This window comes from Oncorhynchus mykiss, chromosome 2 (assembly GCF_057628025.1).
Source record: "Oncorhynchus mykiss isolate SJ-2025 chromosome 2, ASM5762802v1, whole genome shotgun sequence".
Classification (NCBI taxonomy): domain Eukaryota; kingdom Metazoa; phylum Chordata; class Actinopteri; order Salmoniformes; family Salmonidae; genus Oncorhynchus; species Oncorhynchus mykiss.
This window is the reverse complement of record NC_143023.1, coordinates 41,855,349-41,877,291: the sequence shown is the minus strand read 5'-3', so window position 1 is coordinate 41,877,291 and position 21,943 is coordinate 41,855,349. Positions and strand designations below refer to the sequence as shown.

The 21,943-nt window shown below is 44.7% G+C and overlaps 1 protein-coding gene across 1 annotated transcript in view; it reads right to left on the bottom strand.

The window, feature by feature from the left end:
• Positions 1-21,943, bottom strand: part of LOC110489991 (ubiquitin carboxyl-terminal hydrolase 45) — a 43,794-nt gene that overhangs the window by 14,425 nt on the left and 7,426 nt on the right. The window contains exons 6-8 of the mRNA XM_021563049.3: positions 4,573-4,724; positions 2,948-3,043; positions 2,527-2,657 (exon numbers count right to left, since the gene is read on the bottom strand). Coding sequence (XP_021418724.2) covers positions 2,527-2,657; positions 2,948-3,043; positions 4,573-4,724 — 379 coding nt within the window. The remainder of the gene's footprint in view (positions 1-2,526; positions 2,658-2,947; positions 3,044-4,572; positions 4,725-21,943) is intronic.

Here is a 21,943-nt window from a genome sequence, read left to right as displayed (position 1 = left end):
ATGAATGCCTTTGCATAGGCAGCTGAAGGTCTGTGGACATGATTTATATCAGGCATTGTGAGACCAGCTGAATGTGACCTTCCTTGAGAGAATGCCTGCTCTTCAACGCTTCAGCTGCAGGAGATCTTCCATGCATGTTCAGACCTGTGTGGCCATGTGCCTTTGTGTGGCCGCCTGCTCATTGTTGAACCCTGCTATTTTCCTACTGCGGTTGGACTTACACACAGGTTAGTTAATTTTTTTTTGCCTACAAGTCATGAAAGAAAGTCAGTCAGTGTGTATGCGCGTTCGCAGAGTGCGTTTGTGCAAGTGTGTGCGTGTATTATTTCATAACTGAACACTATTGTAAGGAAAAAGGGAGGTAAAAGTGTTCCTGTGTAAGCATAGGCAAGATTCTCTAGATTAAACTTAAATAACAATTTTTTAAACATTTTTTATCAGAATAAATTGTAGAGCTTTTTCCTCGTGCGCCATACACACATCCCCCACCACAGCAGCATAGGCCTAGTGGTGGGTCTGGGTACAAGCCGAGTCTCTCACTGGCACCAGAAACAGTGTGTGTGGTGTTGACCCTCCAAACCACTGGGCCTGGCGCTGGTCCGAGCCTGACCCGTCCAGCTGGCACAGGGGGCCTGGCGTTGGGTATAGTGGGGCAGCCAGAAGAGCAGGCCAGACAGGGAGTGACTCAGCTGGTCAAGGGTGAACACAACAACACACTAGGCTCAATCTGCCTTAAATACCAATGGAACACACACACACACACACACACACACAGTGGGGTCCTACACAAGTAGCCAGTTTAACCAACCAGTGTGTTGTTAAGCACTAGGGTGCACATTCTCAGGTCAGGGCCGGCAACACGCCACTGAGCTAGGAGACCTCGGGAAATAAAGACGAGGATTGGATACGCACACAGCCTAGTGTGTATATGGCTTTAGCCATCCCGAAGGTCAACACGCGGCAGGAGAAATATCATTATCAGCATCAGGAGAATGTTCCTGTATAGAGGAGCCACTCTTGACCCTGCCCCACTGACATGCAGTTACAGACAGAATGAGGAGGAGGTGTAGAGTTTGTTTGCGAAGGACGGGAGAGCGATGGCAAATCATATGCGTAGAAACACGGGATGAGGTGTGTAGCACGTGCATTTGTAGGTGTCGAGTGAATGTCTGCATGGAAGAAGGGTTTGAATAAAGGCATGGGTCTGTGTAATGCGCAAGTGAGCGTGAGGAAGGGCATAAAATGAGGTCTACTGGGTGAATGTGTGTCGTGTACGTGCATGCGTGCGTGTTGTGCCTATGTGTATGCCCGGCTGAGTGCATATGCACTGCAGGGTGAGGTGGTACCAGGTGAGGGGTGTCATTGCTCTCACACACACACACACCTGGGCAGATGAAAGCCCGGGTACCGGGACACACCAGAGTCACCCAGGCGGCCGACCGTCTCCACGCTCCAGCCACCCGAACGTTCCCCATCCCACCCAGACAGAGCCGACTGTACAGAGCCTGGTCCTACCTAACCCAACAGGCCTCACACACTACGGCCAGCCTGGGCCTAACCAGCCGTTCACCATGTTCCAACAACAAGAGCCAACCAACCATTCACCACACGTTCAAAGAGAGACCTAACCAACCGTTCAGCATGTTCAAAGGTGACCGTGTTCATAAGCGTTCACTGTGAAACTGGGAGGGCTGGCCGGGCCACTCAGACGGTTTACTATCCTCAAGTTCAAACACGAACACAGGTGGTGCAGCGTGTTAAAGAGAACAAGGACAGGCCATGCTGTTTTGATTGCAGATGGAAGCAGATTGCATCAGAGCCATTTTGTGCAGTGAGGTCTACTGTTCGTTCTGTGTGGAGTACGTTGGTGTTAATGGTTTAGTGTTGAACAGCGTTGGGGAGCAAGGTGGACTGAAGACTGGATGGACCAGGTGCTGGTAGGGTCCAGCAGGTTGAGACAACCTCTTCTCTGAAGTTGTCGCCATGGCAGCTTGACAACAGGGCAGGTAAGAGCTGTGGCCTCTGCCTGTACCGTTTGGTTGACTGTTGTCACAGCAACAGAGAAGTGCCAGACCAGTTGGGGCACACTGACCTCTAAACTTGGGAGCAGGGCAGCTTGTCTGCATATGAGGCTGTGTGTCTAACATTGATGCCTCGCCGACGCCGCAACCACAGCACAATGTTTCTACAATGTTGCGCAGTGGCAAGGAAGAATTGATGGTAACAAAAACTATTGATATCTCTTGGTGATAAAGTTTGTCATTAGTACACAAGGAAAGAGAATATAATTATGAAAGCTTTAGCCAACCTTTTACAGGTCTGTAGTGCCTCCTCTGGCACCCTACAGGGAAGCACTCATATGCTCTTTTCATTAAAAATATTTTAGCAAGGACCAGCACAGGAAGCAGGTTAAGTCAACACCCATGCCTATACAATAGCGTATACTGGGTTCCGGCACCATCAACACTAATGCTGTAAGACGGCCAACACATAAAATAAAGATGAATGCAGAACATAGCTTCTTACTTCTGGCAGAGCTGGTTGAAAAGGGTCTTGGGGTTGACAGGGCCCTTCCCGGACTCCTTCATGCTGTGTAGGAAGAGGAACATGGCCGAGGTCAAGGGCTCTGGGCTGGGCAGAGTCACCATCAACGCCCCCTGAAGGACAACCCCAGGAAAGGAGAGAGTGAGCGAGAGAACATATGAGTGTTAGACAAGGCATGTATTTCATACAGTGTTGCACTACCATGGAAAGCCTGAAGGGGCTTGACTGCATTCTACAGATGACTGGAGACGTGGGGGGTGGGCTACAATGAGTCAAGCATATTATGCTAATATTAAAAATAACCACCCATATAGACAGTAATAATGTGTCTTCCTGTGCCATGTACAGTATAATACTATAGTGGTGGACTGGACTATACCAAGCACATGAGCGTGGAACGTACCACATTTGACTCGGCAGGGGGGCAGATCTTCAGCTTGTGTCCCTTCTCCTTCACATCCTGTATCAGATCGTTCAGCATGTGGGTCTGGGACAGATTCTGATGGACAGAAATCAGCCACTATTAATCCATTACCATTAATTTAGTCATCATAGTTTTTCACCTGCATGGACAGGACAGAATCATTTCTTATCAGTTACAAGAATCATGAATTAACATCTTACTGCACTCCTTACTTTCTACTTCATCATCCCTTCCCAAAAAAAGAATAAAACATTAAAAAAATTACAAATGCAAAAGAAAAATGAATGGTAAAACTGGAGTCTACAATTGAAAAGATCTCTATTAATTTTGAGAAACTGGCGGGTGTTAGCCTAAATATCATTATGCTAAAAAAGCCCTTTCCAAAGAAACGATGAGCTGTGACTGAAACACAGAAAGGATTGCCCAGAGCCACCATTGTCCCATCATATTACTGCATCATCTCTTTCTTCCCTTTCAAGCGACAGTTGTTTTGTCACATCCTGGCAATGAAGACAGTTACTATGGAAAAGACACAATGGCATCAGCAGGGTGAGCTTTTTCTCTGACAATTATGTTGTTTCACCAGCAAAATTGCAATTTTGAAGGAGACAATGAGGATAGAAAGAAAAAAACATGTAAAGGAAGAATGTTCGGTCTGGTTTCAATAACGAGAGAGCTCCAGGTGATTAACAAAATGGCGGAAAAGGGGAAGGGAATGAAAGTTTCAATTCCCCAAGACTAGACAGCCAACACACACTGGAACATAGAGAACGTGTTCCATACCAGTCCTATTCTCCCGTGGATAGATGAGTCACACATACGCATATAAAATACCCTTGTACTATATATGCTTAACTTGTTCTTGCCTATACTGCTGTATTTTAAAGACATTTATACAAGCCTTTCATGTGTTGTCGAGTTTAAGAACAAATTCTTATTTACAACGATGGCCTACACCGGCCAAACCCTTGACGACGCTGGGCCAATTGTGCGCCGCCCTATGGGACTCCCAATCACGGCCTGTTGTGAAACAGCCTGGATTTGAACCAGGGTGTCTGTAGTGACGCCTCAAGCACTGAGATGCTGCGCCACTCGGGAGCCCAAGGCTGGTATGCTATGGTATTTTACTATCGGGAGGAGCAGCACCCAACATGCCAGTTTGACCAGCCGCCATGTTTACAGTACACTGTTCCCTAGACCAGGGTTGTTGAGGGAGAGAAAATGTTGCAGGTTTAAAGCTTATTTCCAGCAATTCTATACATTTTGTCATGGGGTGCAGAGAACATTTTGCAGTTTTAAAGCAAATTCTCTTGCAATTCTATACATTTTGCCATGTCTAAGGTTTATTCATGTGATATTTGAGTGACTCAAACATGACAAAAATATCTATGGGCTAACAAATTCCGCAAAAAAATGTCCGCTGACATGGGCTAGTTGATCTGGACATTACTGACAAGTTAAAAATAGTTCTCTAAGGTATGCAATGACCTTTAGTACACCCGTGGTAAAGACTCTCTTGGACATGACCTTATCCCTACGGTTGCATTTCATAAGCAGCCTCATCAATGTTTACGGCATACAAACTAATCTCATAATGACCGCACCTGCATAACTGCGTTAAAGAAGCAGGTGTTTCCTAGGTTGTTGATGCCTTTGACCGGGACCAGTGTGCTGTTGTTGACCGGACTCTTCCCTCTTGACTGGTCTGCATAGTCGCTGGGCTCCTCTCTAAGCTTGATCATTTTCGATGTTGTTCCTGCAAGGCACAAAAAGGAAAAGTTATTTTACTCCTATATACAAGGTTTTTGTCATTTTCAACAGTAGATTAGAGTTGGACGCGAGCACTCGATTCATGGTTTGTATTCGATTACTAATGAGTACTTGACGTTTTCAAATGCAAGTATTAGGCAGGTGAAATGTACAGTGCATTCGGAAAGTATTCAGACCCCTTGACTTTTTCCACATTTTGTTACATTACAGCCTTATTCTAAAATTGATTACAGTTTTCCCCTCATCAATCTACACAATACCCCATAATGACAAATCAAAAACGGGTTTTCAGAAATGTTTGCAAATGTCACATTTACATTACTATTCAGAACCTTTACTCAGTACTTTGTTGAAGCACCTTTGGCAGCAATTACAGCCTCAAGTCTTCTTGGGTATGACACTACAAGTTTTTTCATACCAGTATTTGGGGAGTTTCTCCCATTCTCCTCTACAGATTCTCTCAAGCTCTGTCAGGTTGGATGGGGAGCATCGCTACACAGCTACACAGAGATGTTCAAATCGGGTTAAAGGCCGAGCTCTGGCTGGGGCACTCAAGGACATTCAGAGACTTGCCCCGAAGCCACTCCTGCGTTGTCTTGGCTGTGTGGTTAGGGTCGCTGTCCAATTGGAAGGTGAACCTTCGCCCCAGTCTGAGGTCCTGAGAATTCTGGAGCAGGTTTTCATCAAGGATCTCTCTGTACTTTGTATGATGTTGCCACCACCATAGTTCACCGTAGGGATGGTAACAGGTTTGGCATTTAGGCCAAAGAGTTCAATCTTGGTTTCATCAGACCAGAAAATCTGGTTTCTCATGGTCCTTTAGCTGCCTTTTGGCAAACTCAAAGGGTGCTGTCATGTGCCTTGTACTGAGGAGTGGCTTCCATCTGGCCACTCTACCATAAAAGGCCTGATTGGTAGATTGCTGCAGAGATGGTTGTCCTTCTGGAAAGTTCTCCCATCTCCACAGACGAACTCTGGAGCTCTGTTAGAGTGACCATAGCTTCTTGGTCACCTCCCTGACCAGGGCCCTTCTCCCCCGATTGCTCAGTTTGGTGGAGAGGCCAGCTCTAGGAAGAGTCTTGGTGGTTCCAAACTTCTTGCATTTAAGAATGATGGAGGCCACTGTGTTCTTGGGCACCTTCAATGCTGCAGAATTTTTTTTGTTACCCTTCCGTAGATCTGTTCCTTGACACAAGCCTGTCTCGGAGCTCTACGAACAATTCCTTCAACCTCATGGCTTTGCTTTTTTTCTGAGGGATTTTATAAAATAAAAATAATTAAATAAGGCTGTAACGTAACAAAATGTGGAAAAAGTCAAGGGGTCTGAATACTTTCCGAATGCACTGTATATGCACTGAAAAACGTTTGAGCTAAGATACACTTACTGTTCGTTTAGTATGTCAAGTGCAGTGAAAATGTGTCACGTTTTTTTTCTTCTTCGCATGGCGTCACCTTGCAAGAGAGTTTGTCCATATCGATGTAGCTTGGTGCAGCAAAGGCATTTTGAAACTTTACGTACGAACCAAGTTCTCTGAGGTCGCCAGAGAAAAAAACAACACCTAAAGTGTCTCTCAATCTCCTGTGAGACTAGAGCCTAATAGTATGTTTAGGGAGCCAGGGGTTGCATTTAACCCATTATGTGCTGGGGTAGCTTCTTAGTGGGGGCCAGTCCCGTTCCAAGCAGCACACAGACACACACCGGAGCAAACTGCAAACATGGTCTTCTGCAGTGGAAGTGGGTTAAAGTGCGGCAGGCCAGGGCTGCAGCTGGAAGGAGAGATGGGTCATGTGGGAGAGAGCAGATGACAGCTGGAGAAGTTTTCGCTGTTTAGGGAGAGACGGCTCTCTGGTCCAGCTGTTACTCCTCCATGACCGTCCCAACTCAGCAAGGAGGGAGGCAGTCGTCAGTACAGAGCAGGCCAGCAGGGACTGGGGGATTATAGTTGGGGAGTAGTCAGGAGGCTGACAGCTCTGTGCACTAGTCTAACACTCAAAGCATGGGGTATGGCTGGCTGAGACAAACTAAGTACATCTCTCTACAAAATTCTTATCTACAAAACGAGGGGGATGTAATGCTAAGAAACACTTTAGGAAAGTCAGAAACCTTTCTCACTGAAACACAGGGCAAATCGGGCCCCTAAGAGGCGAAAGAGTGATAAGGTACTTCTTCTTGACACATCTGACATCATTAAGTATACATGGTTGTCTTGATGAAATCAAACACAAAAACACACAAACACACGCAGAAGATACTTTTGGTCATGTAGTGTATGTGGATACCTGCTCGTTAAACATCTCATTCTAAAATCATGGGCGTTAATATGTAGTTGGTCGCCCCTTTGCTGATATAACACTCTTCTGGGAAGGCTTTTCACTAGATGCTGCGGGGACTTGCTTTCATTCAGCCAAAAGACCATTAGCGAGTTTGGAAACTGATGTTGGGGATTAGGTCTGGCTCGAAGTCGGCATTCCAATTCATCCCAAAGGTGTTCGATGGAGTTGAGGTCAGGGCTCTGCAAGTCAATCAAGTTCTTCCACACCGATCTTGACTAACCATTTCTGTACGGACTTCACTTTATGCATGGGGACATTGTCATGCTAAAACAGCAAAGGGCCTTCCCCAAACTGTTGCCACAAAGTTGGATGCACAGAATCATCTATAATGTAATTTTATGCTGAAGCATAAAGATTTCCCATCAATGGAACTAAGGGGCCTAGCCCGAACCATGAAGAACAGCGCCAGACCATTGTCCCCTCCACCAAACTTTACAGTTGGCACCATGCATTCGTGCAGGTAGCGTTTTCCTGGCATCCAATGGCAGCAAGCTTTACACCACTCCAGGTAACGCTTCGCATTGCGCATGGTGTGTGGCTGCTCGGCCATGGAAACTCAATTCATGAAGCTCCCAATGAACAGTTCTTGTGCGGACATTGCTTTCAGAGGCAGTTTGGAACTTGGTAGTGAGTGTTGAAACAGAGGACAGACGCACTACGCTCTTCTGCATTCAGCGGTCTCGTTCTGTCAGCTTGTGAGGCCTACAGATTCGCGGCTGAGCCGTTGCTGCTCCTGTAAGTTTCCACTTCTCAACAACAGCCCTTACAGTTGACAGCTCTAGCAGGGCAGAAATTTGCCGAATTGACTTATTGGAAAGGTGAAATCATATGACAGTGCGGCGTTGAAAGTAACTGAGCTCTTCAGGGAAGGCCGTTCTACTGCCAATGTTTGGCTATGGAGATTGCATGGCTGTGTGCTTGATTTTATATACCTGTCATGCTAGGACCTAGTACAAACGTTACAGGCCATCCTTTCTTGAATATTCTGTTGTCATCAGTGTCATTTGTGGAGGGAGAGACAAGTGCTGTTCCGTCACATTAGGCATTAATCAACAAAACAAGTGAGAGGACCCAAGGCTGTTGAGATGAGAAAGCACCCTTTGTGCCCGTTTGCCTTCCTGCCCCTCCCCCAACCCATAACACACACCACTTACACAATTTATCCATTTTCTTTCATGCTCCGGGAGACAGCAAGCTGCTTAACAGTGAATTAACGCACACTTCTCATGTGTACCTTAATCAGTGTTACAAGACTACCAGAGACAGGAAAAGGTGGGTGGCCATGCCTTTGTCAGTCTCTCACTGTTGATTTGAAATTTTCTAAATGGGAAGACATGAGAAATGTGATCATCTTAGGTGCTCAATGTCAGTATGTGACATTATCTTTATGACCATAATTATATGACATTGTTATTATTTGGATGACAGGATACGGGGCTACCTGCAGTACCTACCTATTTCACCATATAAATGGTATCAAATGGAGATTGCCATAGCTGCATGTACCATGAGTAAACCCAACCAGCATGTGCTTGGTTAGAGGAGGTTAAGCTACCTTGAGGTCTCAGGACCATGTATTCTGGTATCTGTCAGCAGCACTTCCAGACAGACGGCTCAGTTAGCAGTGGACCCCTTGCTGCTGCCCTGCTCCCCAAGCCAATGAGGCCAGTCCGCTTCCGGCTCTCACCCAGCATGACAAGGGAAAGGTGAGAGAGACATGGACGACATGACCCTTAACCCAAAGTTTTCATTGTGAAAACAACCGACCCTCCTGCCCACCATTTCTCTCCTCAAAAAAAACCCACATAGGCCTTGCACATGCTCCCTGAAGAAATTCTCCCTGCGATTCTCTTGATTCTATATGTATTGTGATTCGACACTGTGATTTTATTGCGATTTGATGCTCCAAACATATTGCTCACTATACAGAATATGTCTGCTGCAGAGGGACAAGAGACCATGAGAAAATGAGTTTTGATCAGTCAAGAATATAAGTACTGAAAACATGTTGGCTCACTTTAAAAAGATGAAGAACAAGCTATAGGATGAAACATTTTGGCGCAAGTACAGCTGACTAGCGCTAGCTACCGCTACCAAGTATAAATATATTTTACAAATGTATATTTAGTCAAATATCAATATAATATCATCATTCTCTCTCCCCCCAATCACTACCATTGAGTATGACCCAGTTTGTAAACCCATAACAGAGATCAGGAAAGGTGTGTAACTATGGCAGGCTGAGGATGTGGATGGTCCCCCCCTAACCTCCCCCCTAGATCAACTCTGCCACCACAGAATCAGTTCGTGATCCAGCTAAAACGTCGACTGGGAATGTCAAACATCCAATATTGATGATAATTACTCGGATTTATGGCAGATGGATGTTCTTTGCCTGGCACTGTGATGGTCTCGGTGACCAAGTGGGGCGGGGTTCCGCCTTGGGACCATTGAATGGAGTGTTGGTCCAACCCAGTCCAGCCAAAAGCATCTGTCCCTCCAGCCGCCACACTGGAAACATCTGGAGGTCTGTCTGTCTGGAACTAAACAGACATCAGGGAGGGGCCCATATGGTCACACTACACAACACACTGCAAACAAGTGTGGACAGGGTAGTTTCTGGTAGAATGAGAGAACAAGTTAGAGAAATACGATACGTTTTTTTCTGGAATCTGTAAGCGATGGGGAATATGTGACGAGATGGGTATGTAGCTTTGTGAGAATGTACCTGTTTATACAAGTGTGTGTGTGTGTGTGTGTGAGAGAGTATTCCGACCGGCTCCTTGGCTAAGGAGAGAGGGGAAAACTGGACAGAATGGGAATGCCAATGGATACACTCTTCATCTGGGACTGCCACTGAAGGTAAACAATGTTCAGGGAGCCATCTGCCAGGGACCCGGGAAAGGGGTGCAACGAGCACAAGCATATGGAAAAGCAGATTTTTCCTCCCCCTGCAGCAGTCGGGGAAGGCAAAATGTCAGCATGCGCTGTGTCCACGCTTGACTGTGCCCACGCTTGACTGTGCCGTGCTCGGGAACCACCACCTGGCCCTCCTTGCTCAGCCACCGAATATGGGCAGCAGTGACACTGTGGAGCTTGTCCCCAGGGCAGACTAAACGATCACGATCCCTGTCTGCCCCCCTCCTGCTGACTTCCTCCTCGACTCCCAGCTATTTTTCACACAAGTGAGAGAAAAAAATATTGCTATTGTTTGCTTTCTTTATGAAAAAATATTTTTTTTAAACATCTCCAAAAACCTTAAAGGAATTGGACCAGAAAGCAGGCATGCCTGAATGTTGCATTCATATCGGAATTTGTGGACACAAGCTACTATCGCAATAATTCAATAGCGCAAATCTAAGTCCATCATTTAATGCACGGAATACATGAAACAACAGTTGGACACACCGTGCGCTGTGCTGTCACTAGATGCCAAAAGGGCTTTTGACAGGCTCAAATGGCAGTATTGTTGGCGGATTTAAGGACATTTGGTTTGGGAAAGCATTTTATGGATATGGTCCGTGGATCGTACGCTATTTTTGGATCGTACAATATTTTTGGATATTGGAAAATATATTTCACAGAGGTTTAGATGGTACAATAATCCTCTACACTATACTTGCTTGTTTTGTCACATAAACTGAAATTAGGCAAACTATTAGAATTTTAGCAACCAAGAAATGGCGGAGCAATTTCTGCATAGTGCATCTTTAATACACAAAACATCTCTGCATGGTTTGGTGAAGTTTAATTATGAGAAAATTTACAAAAGAGGTTGAACAAGATCTAAACATTTGGGAGAAGTTGCCTGCTTCCTTACAAACAAGGGTTTGCTTCCATAAAGATGAGTATTCATTTCCTAAACAATGATGATCCCTCTCTTTCCACCACTAGGTTATTGGGTAAGGATTGATAAACCTGTACGTAAATACCTTTGTCATTCCAAACATCCAAATATCCTGTTTGAGGTACTACAACGAACGAAGGGAAATGGGGGACTTGCATAACCAACTGTTTATATTTACCACCAGTTTTTCCAGTTACGCCGACTTAGATCATGGTTCGATCAGTCTACATCAGTCTCTTGGAGAACTATTGAGGAGGTACTCGTTTTTCCTATTAGATTACAATATGTTATTTTATGTGTTATTTTCTGGTATAACTATCAAGAAATGCATGTTATATTATGGTCCCATTATCTCCAATACAAAATATAATTTTAGGAGGGTTGAGAAGTGAATAGGTGGTAACTGGAAGAGGCATCTCCATACTCCTCTGTGGCATAACCAGGCTGTTACTTCAGGTACTGAAGCATTTGAGTCAAGTCTGGTCTGCAAAAGGGGTCGATAATCTAGGGGAAATGCATGTATTGAAACTCAAATCAAATCTTATTAGTCACATGCGCCGAATACAACAGAAGACCTTACAGTACAATGCTTACTTACGAGCCCCTAACAACAATGCAGTTTTAAAAAATACAGATAAGAATAAGAAGTAAAAGTAATTAAAGAGCAGCAGTAAAATAACAATGGCGAGACTATACACAGAGTGGTACCGGTACAGGATCAATGTACGGGGGTAATATGTACATGTAGGTAGAGTTATTAAAGTGACTATGCATAGATGACAACAGAGTGGCAGTGGTGTGGAGAGGGGAGAGGGGCAATGCAAATAGTCTGGGTAGCCATTTGATTAGGTGTTCAGGAGTCTTATGGCTTTGGGTTAGAAGCCTCTTGGTCCTAGACTTGGTGCTCCGGTACTGCTTGCCATGCAGTAGCAGAGAGAAGTCTATGACTAGGGTGGTCTTTCTAGTCTTTCACAATTTTTAGGGCCTTCCTCTGACACCAGTATAAAGGTCCTGGATGGCAGGAAGCTTGGCCCCAGTGATGTATTGGGCAGTTCGTACTACCCTCTGTGGTGCCTTATGGTCAGATGCCGAGCAGTTGCCATACTAGGCGGTGGTGCAATTGGTCAAGATGCTCTCGATGGTACAGCTGTAGAACCTTGTGAGGATCTGAGGACCCATGCCAAATATTTTCAATCTCCTGAGGGGGAATAGGTTTTGTCGTGCCCTCTTCACGACTGTCTTGGTGTGCTTGGACCATGTTAGTTTGTTGGTGATGTGGACACCAAGGAACTTGAAACTCCCACCTGCTCCACTACAGCCCCGTCGATGAGAATGGGGGCGTGCTTGATCCATTTTTTGCTGTAGTCCACAATCATCTCCTTTATCTTGATCACGTTGAGGGAGAGGTTGTTGTCCTTGCACCACATGGCCAGGTCTCTGACCTCCTGCCTATATGCGGTCTCGTCATTGTCGGTGATCAGTTCTACCCCTGTTGTGTCATTGCCAAACTTATTGATGGTGTTGGAGTCATGCCTGGCCGTGCAGTCATGAGTGAACAGGGAGCACAGGAGGGGCCCCTGTGTTGAGAATCAGCGTTGCAGATGTGTTGTTACCTACCCTTGCCACCTGGGGGCAGCCCATCAGGAAGTCCAGGATCCAGTTGCAGAGGGAGCTGTTCAGTCCCAGGGTCCTTAGCTTATTGATGAGCTTTGATGGCACTATGGTGTTGAACGCTGAACTGTAGTCTATGAATAGCATTCTTACATAGGTGTTCCTTTTGTCCAGGTGGGAAAGGGAAGTATGGAGTGCAATAGAGACTGCATCATCTGTTGATCTGTTGGGGCGGTATGCAAATTGGAGTGTGTCTACGGATTCTGGGATAATGTTGTTGATGTGAGCCATTATCAGACTTTCAAAGCACTTCATGGCTACAGACGTGAGTGCTAAGGGTCAGTAGTCAATTAGGCAGGTTACTTTAGTGTTCATGGGCACAGGCACTATGGTGGTCTGCTTAAAACATGTTGGTATTACAGACTCAGACAGGGAGACGTTGAAAATATCAGTTTAGACACTTGCCAGTTGGTCACAGTACACGTCCTGGTAATCCGTCTGGACCTGCGACCTTGTGAATGTTGACCTGTTTAAAGGTCTTACTCACATCAGCTGCGGAGAGCGTGATCACACAGTCTTCCGGAACAGCTGGTCTCATGCATGTTTCAGTGTCATTTGCCTCGAAGCGAGCATAGAAGTAGTTTAGTTCGTCTGGTAGGCTCGTGTCACTGGGCAGCTCTTGGCTGTGCTTCCCCTTGTAGTCTGTAATGGTTTGCAAGCCCTGCCACATCCGACGAGCGTCAGAGCCGGTGTAGTACGATTCGATCTTAGTCCTGTGTTGACACTCTCCCTGTTTGATGGTTCATCGGAGGGCATAGCGGGATTTCTTATAAGCCTCCGGGTTAGAGTCCCGCTCCTTGAAAGCGGCAGCTCTAGCCTTTAGCTCAGTGCGGATGTTGCCTGTAATCAATGGCTTCTGGTTGGGGTTATGTACGTACAGTCCCTGTGGGGACGACGTCGTCAATCCACTTATTGATGACGCCAATGACTGATGTGGTGTACTCCTCAATGCCATCGGAGGAATCCCGGAACATATTCCAGTCCGTTCTAGCAAAACAGTCATGTGGCTTAGCATCTGCTCCATGGGGTATGCGTTTGGGAAGGCTTCCTGTGATTGGACGGGAATGTAAAAATTCACTCTGATGTGTCAGTTAATTGCTCTCATCTTCAATTACTAAAGCAGAAAGATCTTTCAATTGTTAAAGCGTGGGTTTTAGGATATGACTACTGATGAGGCTGTTGATTGGGAGAATGTCTAGGAGAATATATTTCACTCAAAGAACTCAAACGATCAGTTAATACATTTGAAGCTCATTGGTCATACTTCACAACACTTGTAAGATTTCATGCAAAACAGACTCCAAAACAGACTATTAACATATGATATGGGATTGTCCTGATTAATTCTGGAGGACGGTATTCCCTCTGACACGATTGATAAAACAGTACCCCTTGAACAAATTCCTCTGTTAATGACGGATCAGGTATGCAGCTGAATAACAAACAGTGCAAGATTTGGCTGACTGCTGCCAACAAAAAAAAACATGTTCAGCACTGGTTGCCACCACATGACCTTCATATAAGGAAATGGTTGGCTTGTTTTCAGGATGTGGTTACGTTGGAGTCACATTTTTTATAGTATGCGTTGCTAGGGATTAGGGTGGCGGGGTTAAAAATGAGGAAAATGCTATTTTTTTGTTGTTGTAATGCCTGTGTAATCTAAAAAAAAACAATTGTTCACAAAATAAACTGCAAATCTTGTCAAGACGATAGAGATTATTCATATGATCAAATATACCGCCATTACACCACAAACTATTTTGAACTATAAATAGAATTTACAAGACTCGCTGGATTGACGCGCTGTATGAAACATAATCGGGATGTTGACATATAAAATAATCACTACAGTAGCTATTAGTCTAGAGCAGAGTACTGTAACTATGGTTGAAAACTTGAATACACCAGCCACAGCATAGGGCTAGGCTAAAGAAAAATGTATATCCAAAACCTAACTTATCAACAGACAAGCTAAATGACCTCTCATTTGACATACTCCCTCAAAAGCCTATGAAGCAGTGTCTTCACATTAAAACATTGAAGCAGAGAGACTTGTTTGATTCCTTTCACCATTTAGAATGGGACCGTAGTGGAGAGCCAAGGACAGCTCTCGTCACTCAGCAGTAAACAGGCAGTCAAGGGGAAGGCTGAGCAACACCAAATGTCTTATTAATTTGTACATTTGTTGTGACTGCAGGGCATGAAAAGCCTGCTTTCTGAGGCCAAAAGAGCCCACTGCCATGTTAAACCTACACATGCAAAACACACACGCAAATACACACACACACACTTTCCAAGCTGTTGCTGGCCACATTGCTTGCCTACATTAGTGGGCAGTGGTGGGAAAAACTACAGAAGCACCCTTGATTAGCTTCATAAAAAGGGACCACCAGGGTCAAATATTTTTTCTTATGGACATTGCCCACTGGACTGACTGTAGACCAACACTACATCACATGTAGAACAGGAACCCTGGATTTAAACAAGGTTCTTACGGGTTGACCAGGGACCCCAAAAACAGAAAATCTAGCCAACTTGTAACACTACAGGGTTCTCCAACATGTCACATGGTAAGAGTTGAGTTGTATCCTTTGAGAGATGCCATGTATATGGGCACAGAGAATAAATACATTGTTTTCTCAGGGTTGAAGGTCCTAGATGAAAAGGGCTGAACACATAAAACCAAAATGTCAAAAAGAGAAAGAGTGTCTAGCTCCATTATATAAATGGAATGCATTGCACAATACGGTATTTGTCTCTTCTGGGAGGGAAATATTTCTATAGTACAAATTGTGTTTATTTGTCAAGAGAAAAAAAACATTATCTTTCACCAGGTACAACATTCTGTTCCACTGTGGCAAGCAACTTTCTAAATACAAAAAATACATAACACCAGTAACTAGAAAGTTAAAGTTTTCGCTGAAACAATAGTAGAGTAACCAATATATTTTGTATGAATGGCAAGATTGAGGTGGGAGCAGCCATAGTAAAGCCCGTACGCAGTCGTTTTCATTTTATTTTTAAATCATCACTGTGTTTTTCATTAAAATAACTCAAAATGTATATTTTTATCATTTATTTCCCTGAGCCACCTTTTGCCATTTAAAATGCTCAGTGCACAGGCGCACAACCATATATGGACCTTGAAACTTGGCTTGAAAAGAAGATCCAACAATTGGCAGCAGAGCAAGAACCTGGTCACCTGGACTAAAGTGACGAGGCTCAGTTCGCCTTTCATCCTCTCCTGTGAAGATGATGATCTCTTTAGCCATTTCACCAGCGGTGTACAGGCGTCGCCGGACATCACACACATAAGATAACAGGGACTGAGGTGGCTCGGGAGACTTCCAGTCATCCTGGAGAACAGATAGAAGTCCATGCAACCCCATGTCCAAACACAAGGTCACTTGGACTGAACCCCGTGCTCTCCTGTGAAACCTCCCTAGCGGCTAACAGTAACCAAGGCAACCCCTCCTCCCAGTCCATCTCAGTACAATAAGCTCTCAACAAAGACTTAAGTGTTTGATGGAAACGTTCCAGCGCTCCTCGACTTTGCGCGTGATAGGCGCTAGACAAATTGTGTTTAATATGGAGCTGTTGGGAGAACCTGACCAAACAGATTAGAGGTAAAATTAGATCCTTGATCACTCTGAATGACCTTAGGGATTCTAAACAGTGAGAGAAACTGAGTCAAAGCTTTTAGCACAGACTTAGTCGTGATAGGCCAGAGAAAATAGGCAGCAGGAAACCTAGTGGTCTGACACATCAGTGAACAGGTAAGTACTACCCTGTAAAGAACGAGGCAGAGGACCAACACAGTCAACAATCAGATACTCAAAAGGTTGGCTGAGTTCAGGAATAGGACACAGTGGTACCGGCTTAATAGCTTGATTAGGTTTACCAGTTAATTGACAGGTGTGACAAGTTTGGATGAACTTAGCAACATCCCTCTTCAACCAAGGCCCCAAAAAATTCTTAATATGCGATTGTAGGTTTTCCTCACACCCATATGTCCAGCAACGTCATTGTGGGATGTTGTCAAAACCAACTTAACTGGTACAACAACCTGACTAATCACCTCCCCCAGAAAACAACTACCATGAGACACCCACTTTCTCATCAGGACATCCTCTTGCAGAAAATAGCCATGGGCGACATCTCCCAACTGTTCCATAAGCACAATTTGGTCACGCAACTCTTCTAATGTGGGGTCAGTCCGTTGCGCCTTGATTAGACCAGAGTGGGGTACAGATAACGGGATAACAGGGAAAGTAGTGACAGATTTCTTTGTGGTATTCTCGTTAGCCGGAGCAGCAACCAGGTCACCACGGCTCATAGAACGTGTCACTGCACACGCAGAGAACACCTCTGGGAAACTCTGCACACTCATCAGGAATCCCTACAAATGACGGCTTAGTGGAAACCACTAGAGATGGATAAACGACAGGCCATACACGCTCACCAGCCAAGTTATTCCCAAGGATAATGTTGATACCCTCAATAGGCAATGAAGGATGCACCCCCCACACCAACCTCACCTTTCACCAGTCCACAATCCAACATCAGTTTAAGCAATGTGACTGACAGAGTGTTCAAACCTATTCCCCTGATTAGAACACTATTCCTCCGAGTCAGTCTCAGCAGAGAAGGGTAACACAGACTCCAACACAAACGATTTAGAGACACCTGTGTCTCTCAGGATCTTAACTGGCACTAGAGCCTTAATCCCTAACATAGACACAAAACCCTCCGTAATGAAAGGTAAATAGTCTGGGCCAATATGGACTTTCATATCACCTTGAGCACGAGACAATATGTCAGGAGTGAACTGATGTGGAACAGGCACAGCCAACGCCGTAGGCTTAGATTTAACGTAAGCACACATACTGAATTTACCCCCAGCCCTGCGAACAGGACATCCGTTTTTCCAATGACCTGAACCTTGACAGTAGTGACACTCTTGACCAAAGTCAAATTTACCACAGGAGTCAGGCTGAACCCTAGTTGAATGAAACTCTGCCCGTGAACCAAAGTATCTCTGTGAACGAGGCCCAAATCTCTCCAAACGCCCACACTCACTCCAAATATGGGGCTCTGCAAAGACACTTTTGTGAGTCAAAACATACTCGTGCGCCAAAACCGCAGCGGTAGTCTTTTACTTTCCGTTCGTTAATGTACGTGGCTATATGATCAGGGATTGTGTCCTTAAATTGCTCTAGCATAATCAGATCACACAGCCCTTGGAAAGTCATAACTGCTGTGGTGGAACACCAGCGATTAAACTGTGAAGATAACTCTCGCACAAACTCAACATGAGTCTGTTTATTATACCTTTTTAAAGTTCGAAATCGTTGGCGGTAAGCCTTAGGGACCAATTCATAAATCTGTAACACAGCCATTTTAACCTTATCATAACTGACACTGTCAGCGACACCAAGAGCTGAATATGCTTCCTGCGCTTCACCAGTCAACACACAGTGCAACATTAAAGTGGGGTCAGAATCAGGCCAACTCCTCAAATAACAAAAATAACGTCTCAGGTTCCTTCTCATTAAATTTAGGCAACAACCGTAAGTTCCCAACGATATCAAATGTGTCCGGGGCACGACCAAAATAGGAACGACCCCTAGGTAAATCTGGGTCGCCTTCTCAGAGCAATCTCTCCCCTGAGAGCTTACCTCCCCTAACCAGCTCTAGCCACTCTTGTTGCAGCTTGATTTTAGCACGCTCCAAATCCTGTTTAAATTCCAATTCCTTTACATATTTTTCAAGATCATACTCTAGCTGTAACAGAAGCAGTTCTTTCTGCTGTTCAAAAAGAAGACTACTAGGACTAACAGATGGAGCGGCCATTGTAACGTTACGGGGAGACGGCAAGTCCTCAGCAGAGACTGCCCCAGTGGTAACTTCAAGAATACCACTCTCCATCAAATTGGCCTTTAATATTAACCTAATAGAATATTTTAGACGTTTATCACTAATTTCAACCTTCTAGTGTTCAGCAATCTTCAACAGCTGTTCTTAAGTACATAATTCTAACAGTTCCTCTGATGGAAAGCCATAGTCAGATGTAAAAAAAAAAAAATATATATATATATATATATATCATCATCTCGCTCTTCCCCTCTGCTGAACACACCAGACCACAAGAGAAGTGACAATCACCCTGTGCACCACAGAAGAGAGATGAGATATATATGGAGCTTCCCCAAAACCTACAATAACTGAACCCTAGTCTTCGTGCAGATTTGCGGTGGGTAATTACGCACTGTAGCCCACTGGCAAGGAAATAAACCACCTAGCATTCTGGCAGATTCCCCCAAGCCACGGATGTGCCCCCGAGACAACTGCTCAATCCACAGACACCACACAAAAATAAAACAAAATAACCATGCCCAACGTATTCCAAAATGAAACACGTCGCTAAGCCTAACAGGGGAAAAAGGCTACAGCTCCGGGTAGCGAGTATCACTACCCTATCCAAATCTCCCGCTGAGGTACACAGCCGATTGTACTCACCTCAGACCGATGTCCCAACAGTGAGTAGAGCAAGAGTTTCCAGGCTGGACAGGGGCCTGGAAACTAACCAATGTACTCACTCCAATGCAGCACACAAACTATCCACCGCAGTGTCAAGCTAACCAAAAACAAACAACCAGTACTTGGCACCAAACTCAAAAACTAACAAAAGATGCAAACAAAGCACCTACAGAATGTAACATTAACTCCACATTTTCTCCCAAATACAACACACATACTAGTAAGCCAAACGACACTAGTATTAGTCCTTCATAATGCAACAAAATGCTATACGCCAAAAATGTCTAGGAACCAACCTTATTAACCTGGATGAGCCCCCACTTGTCACGAACCGGCTCAAAGTTCGTAACAAAAGGGAGACAACGTGGAGACAAGGAATAACAAAATATATTTATTAAATAAAGTAAATGAAATACTATTAACAATAGTGTGTGTAATCAGTAATGTATGTGAGTGTTTTGCATGCATAAATGTGATAAAGCGGGTGTTGAAAGGTGCCAAAGCAAACAACCAAAAGGCCACAAAAAATACCACAACAAAATCTATAAAGGTGTCTGCATGGAGAGAGTCTCCCCCAACGAATGGGGAAGAGGTGCATTTTTCCTGGGACACACCCGAGCCCAGGTGTGTCCCATTTCTCTGAGGTCCCTCCATGCTCCGCCCACCGACATCCTATTAAGGAAAACAAGAGCAAAGAGAAAGAATTCGGCAGACAGAGTGGGAGGGTCGTCACACTGATCGCGTCGGTATGTTCGATACAAATTTCAACATTTCTACATACACAGCCCTGATTGGCAGATAGGATCAACTAGACTCTAATCTAGAGTTTTTTAGAGACTCTACCCCGCTTACCCCTTCAAAGTAGGAGGATACATTATGCAAATAAATGATGACTGGTTATTTGTCAGAATAATCAGATCAGATTGTGATGTCATGCTGGGGCCAAAAACTCCATCCCACCTAAACATGCTGAAATTGAAATACAAAAAGCTCTTACACTAGTAAAATGTCAACCTCATAGTGGTGAAATATCATTAAGAAAACAGGAAAATCATGTTATTGACTGCACTGCCCCTTTAACAAAGTTGACATGGGTTCTCTTGTTTGGTATTGAAGAATCCCCATTTCTATGTCATCAGCTTTAGAAATCGAGCTGTGGTTCTTATACTTCTAAAAATTCTATTGACCATAAAATACAGAAATATTGTGGTCATAGAGACGTTATGAGAGTGTACGCTGGTCTTAGAAATGTAATTAAAATGTATCAGCTCAAAAAGCACAAGCAATCTATTAAACGTATAGCCATCGGTTTTGGTATATGTAGGAGAGGCATGTGGAAGAAAAATATAATTGTATAATAGTAATAAGTAAAGATTCCATACAATTGTGTGTGTCCTTGCTGTTGCAAGTACACTAATAACAAAGAGAGGGGAAACATTTCTCACTAGCAGAAAATAATGGGCAAAACGCAGCGAGCACCAAGCTCTGATGCCTATTCAAAGGAAACATTTTAATTTCCTCCACAAAGACACCCCAGCTGTGTTACAAGCCGAAGACTAGCTCCCTGAGGTCATGTCTCCTTTTAGTGGGACTCTGGTACTTGAGCTGAAGGCCTTGTTGGTGAGAGAGTACAGTTAATAGATTTTCTTTCTTCCCTGAGCTGTTGTTGTACAAAACTATTATGGATTTAGAAAAATTCTTGCTGGGGCTCTTTTGTGCCTGGGGTCTATGGTAAAAGGAGAATACAAAAACAGACTCTGCCTAAAACCTGGCCTTCAAGCAGAAATGCAATTTCACCAGCTCCCCATCTGACAGCAGCAGTCCATTTTCACCGCAACAATGGCCGCCTGTTTTCTCTCCCAGCCGGTGTGGAACAATCAGGTGGGAAGAAAGGTAACAGGTAATGTAGAGGTAAAGGGGAAGGGATGTTGGCGCCCAGCACTGTTCACCCTCTGTGACCCCTCAACACTGGACCCCTGCCACCCCCACAGACTCAAAGGTCCTGATCAAAAAACAAAGGATCAGGGACATTGACATGTGACTGATGCATCGCGCAGGTTTTGTCTATTCCACTGAGTGAGTAGATGGGTAACAGGAAATTATCTAGAGAGAACACCATGTTTCTTGAAAAGGAATGCCCAGCTCTGCCATCACAACCAGAGTGAAAGTAATTTATGAGGGAACAATATGGAATTTCAGTTCTGTGTAGTCCTGTACGCTTTGTTAAGGCAAGTGAGAGGAGGATTGGAGAATCTAATTGGATACTGGTATGTTCAAACCGCAGTGCCCTTGAAGCTGGGGAAATAACACTGGAGGTACAGCACCATTCTGTGATTTCAAAGACACAGGAAGAGACTTGTAAAGCCCAACACATACTCAGATACCAAAAAAATACATAATGTACCTATTCACACATTCTATACAATTCTAAACAAATCAAAATTGATTTGTCACATACACGTGTTTAGCAGATATTATTGTGGGTATAGCGAAATGCTTGTCAATTGAAGGAATTTGTGTGTGTGTGTGTGTGTGTGTGTGTCCAGTCATTGAGTGTGTTCATCCCTGGGAATGCGCTGCAGCTGTTAATCTCCAGCATTTTGGAGTCGTCGTTGTTGGACCCTGGCTCCCACAAGCATGCCCCACAGGCCCTTCCCAGAGGTGCTGAGACATGCAGCGTTGGACAGGGGGCACAGTGAGGTGGGAGGGACTGTGGGAGAGGGGGGGGGGGGCTCAGCTCAGTGGCCGGACCCCACCCAGCTGCTCTCGTTCTTCAGGGAACCCAGCCGGGGAGCGTCGCTCAAGCGAATAAT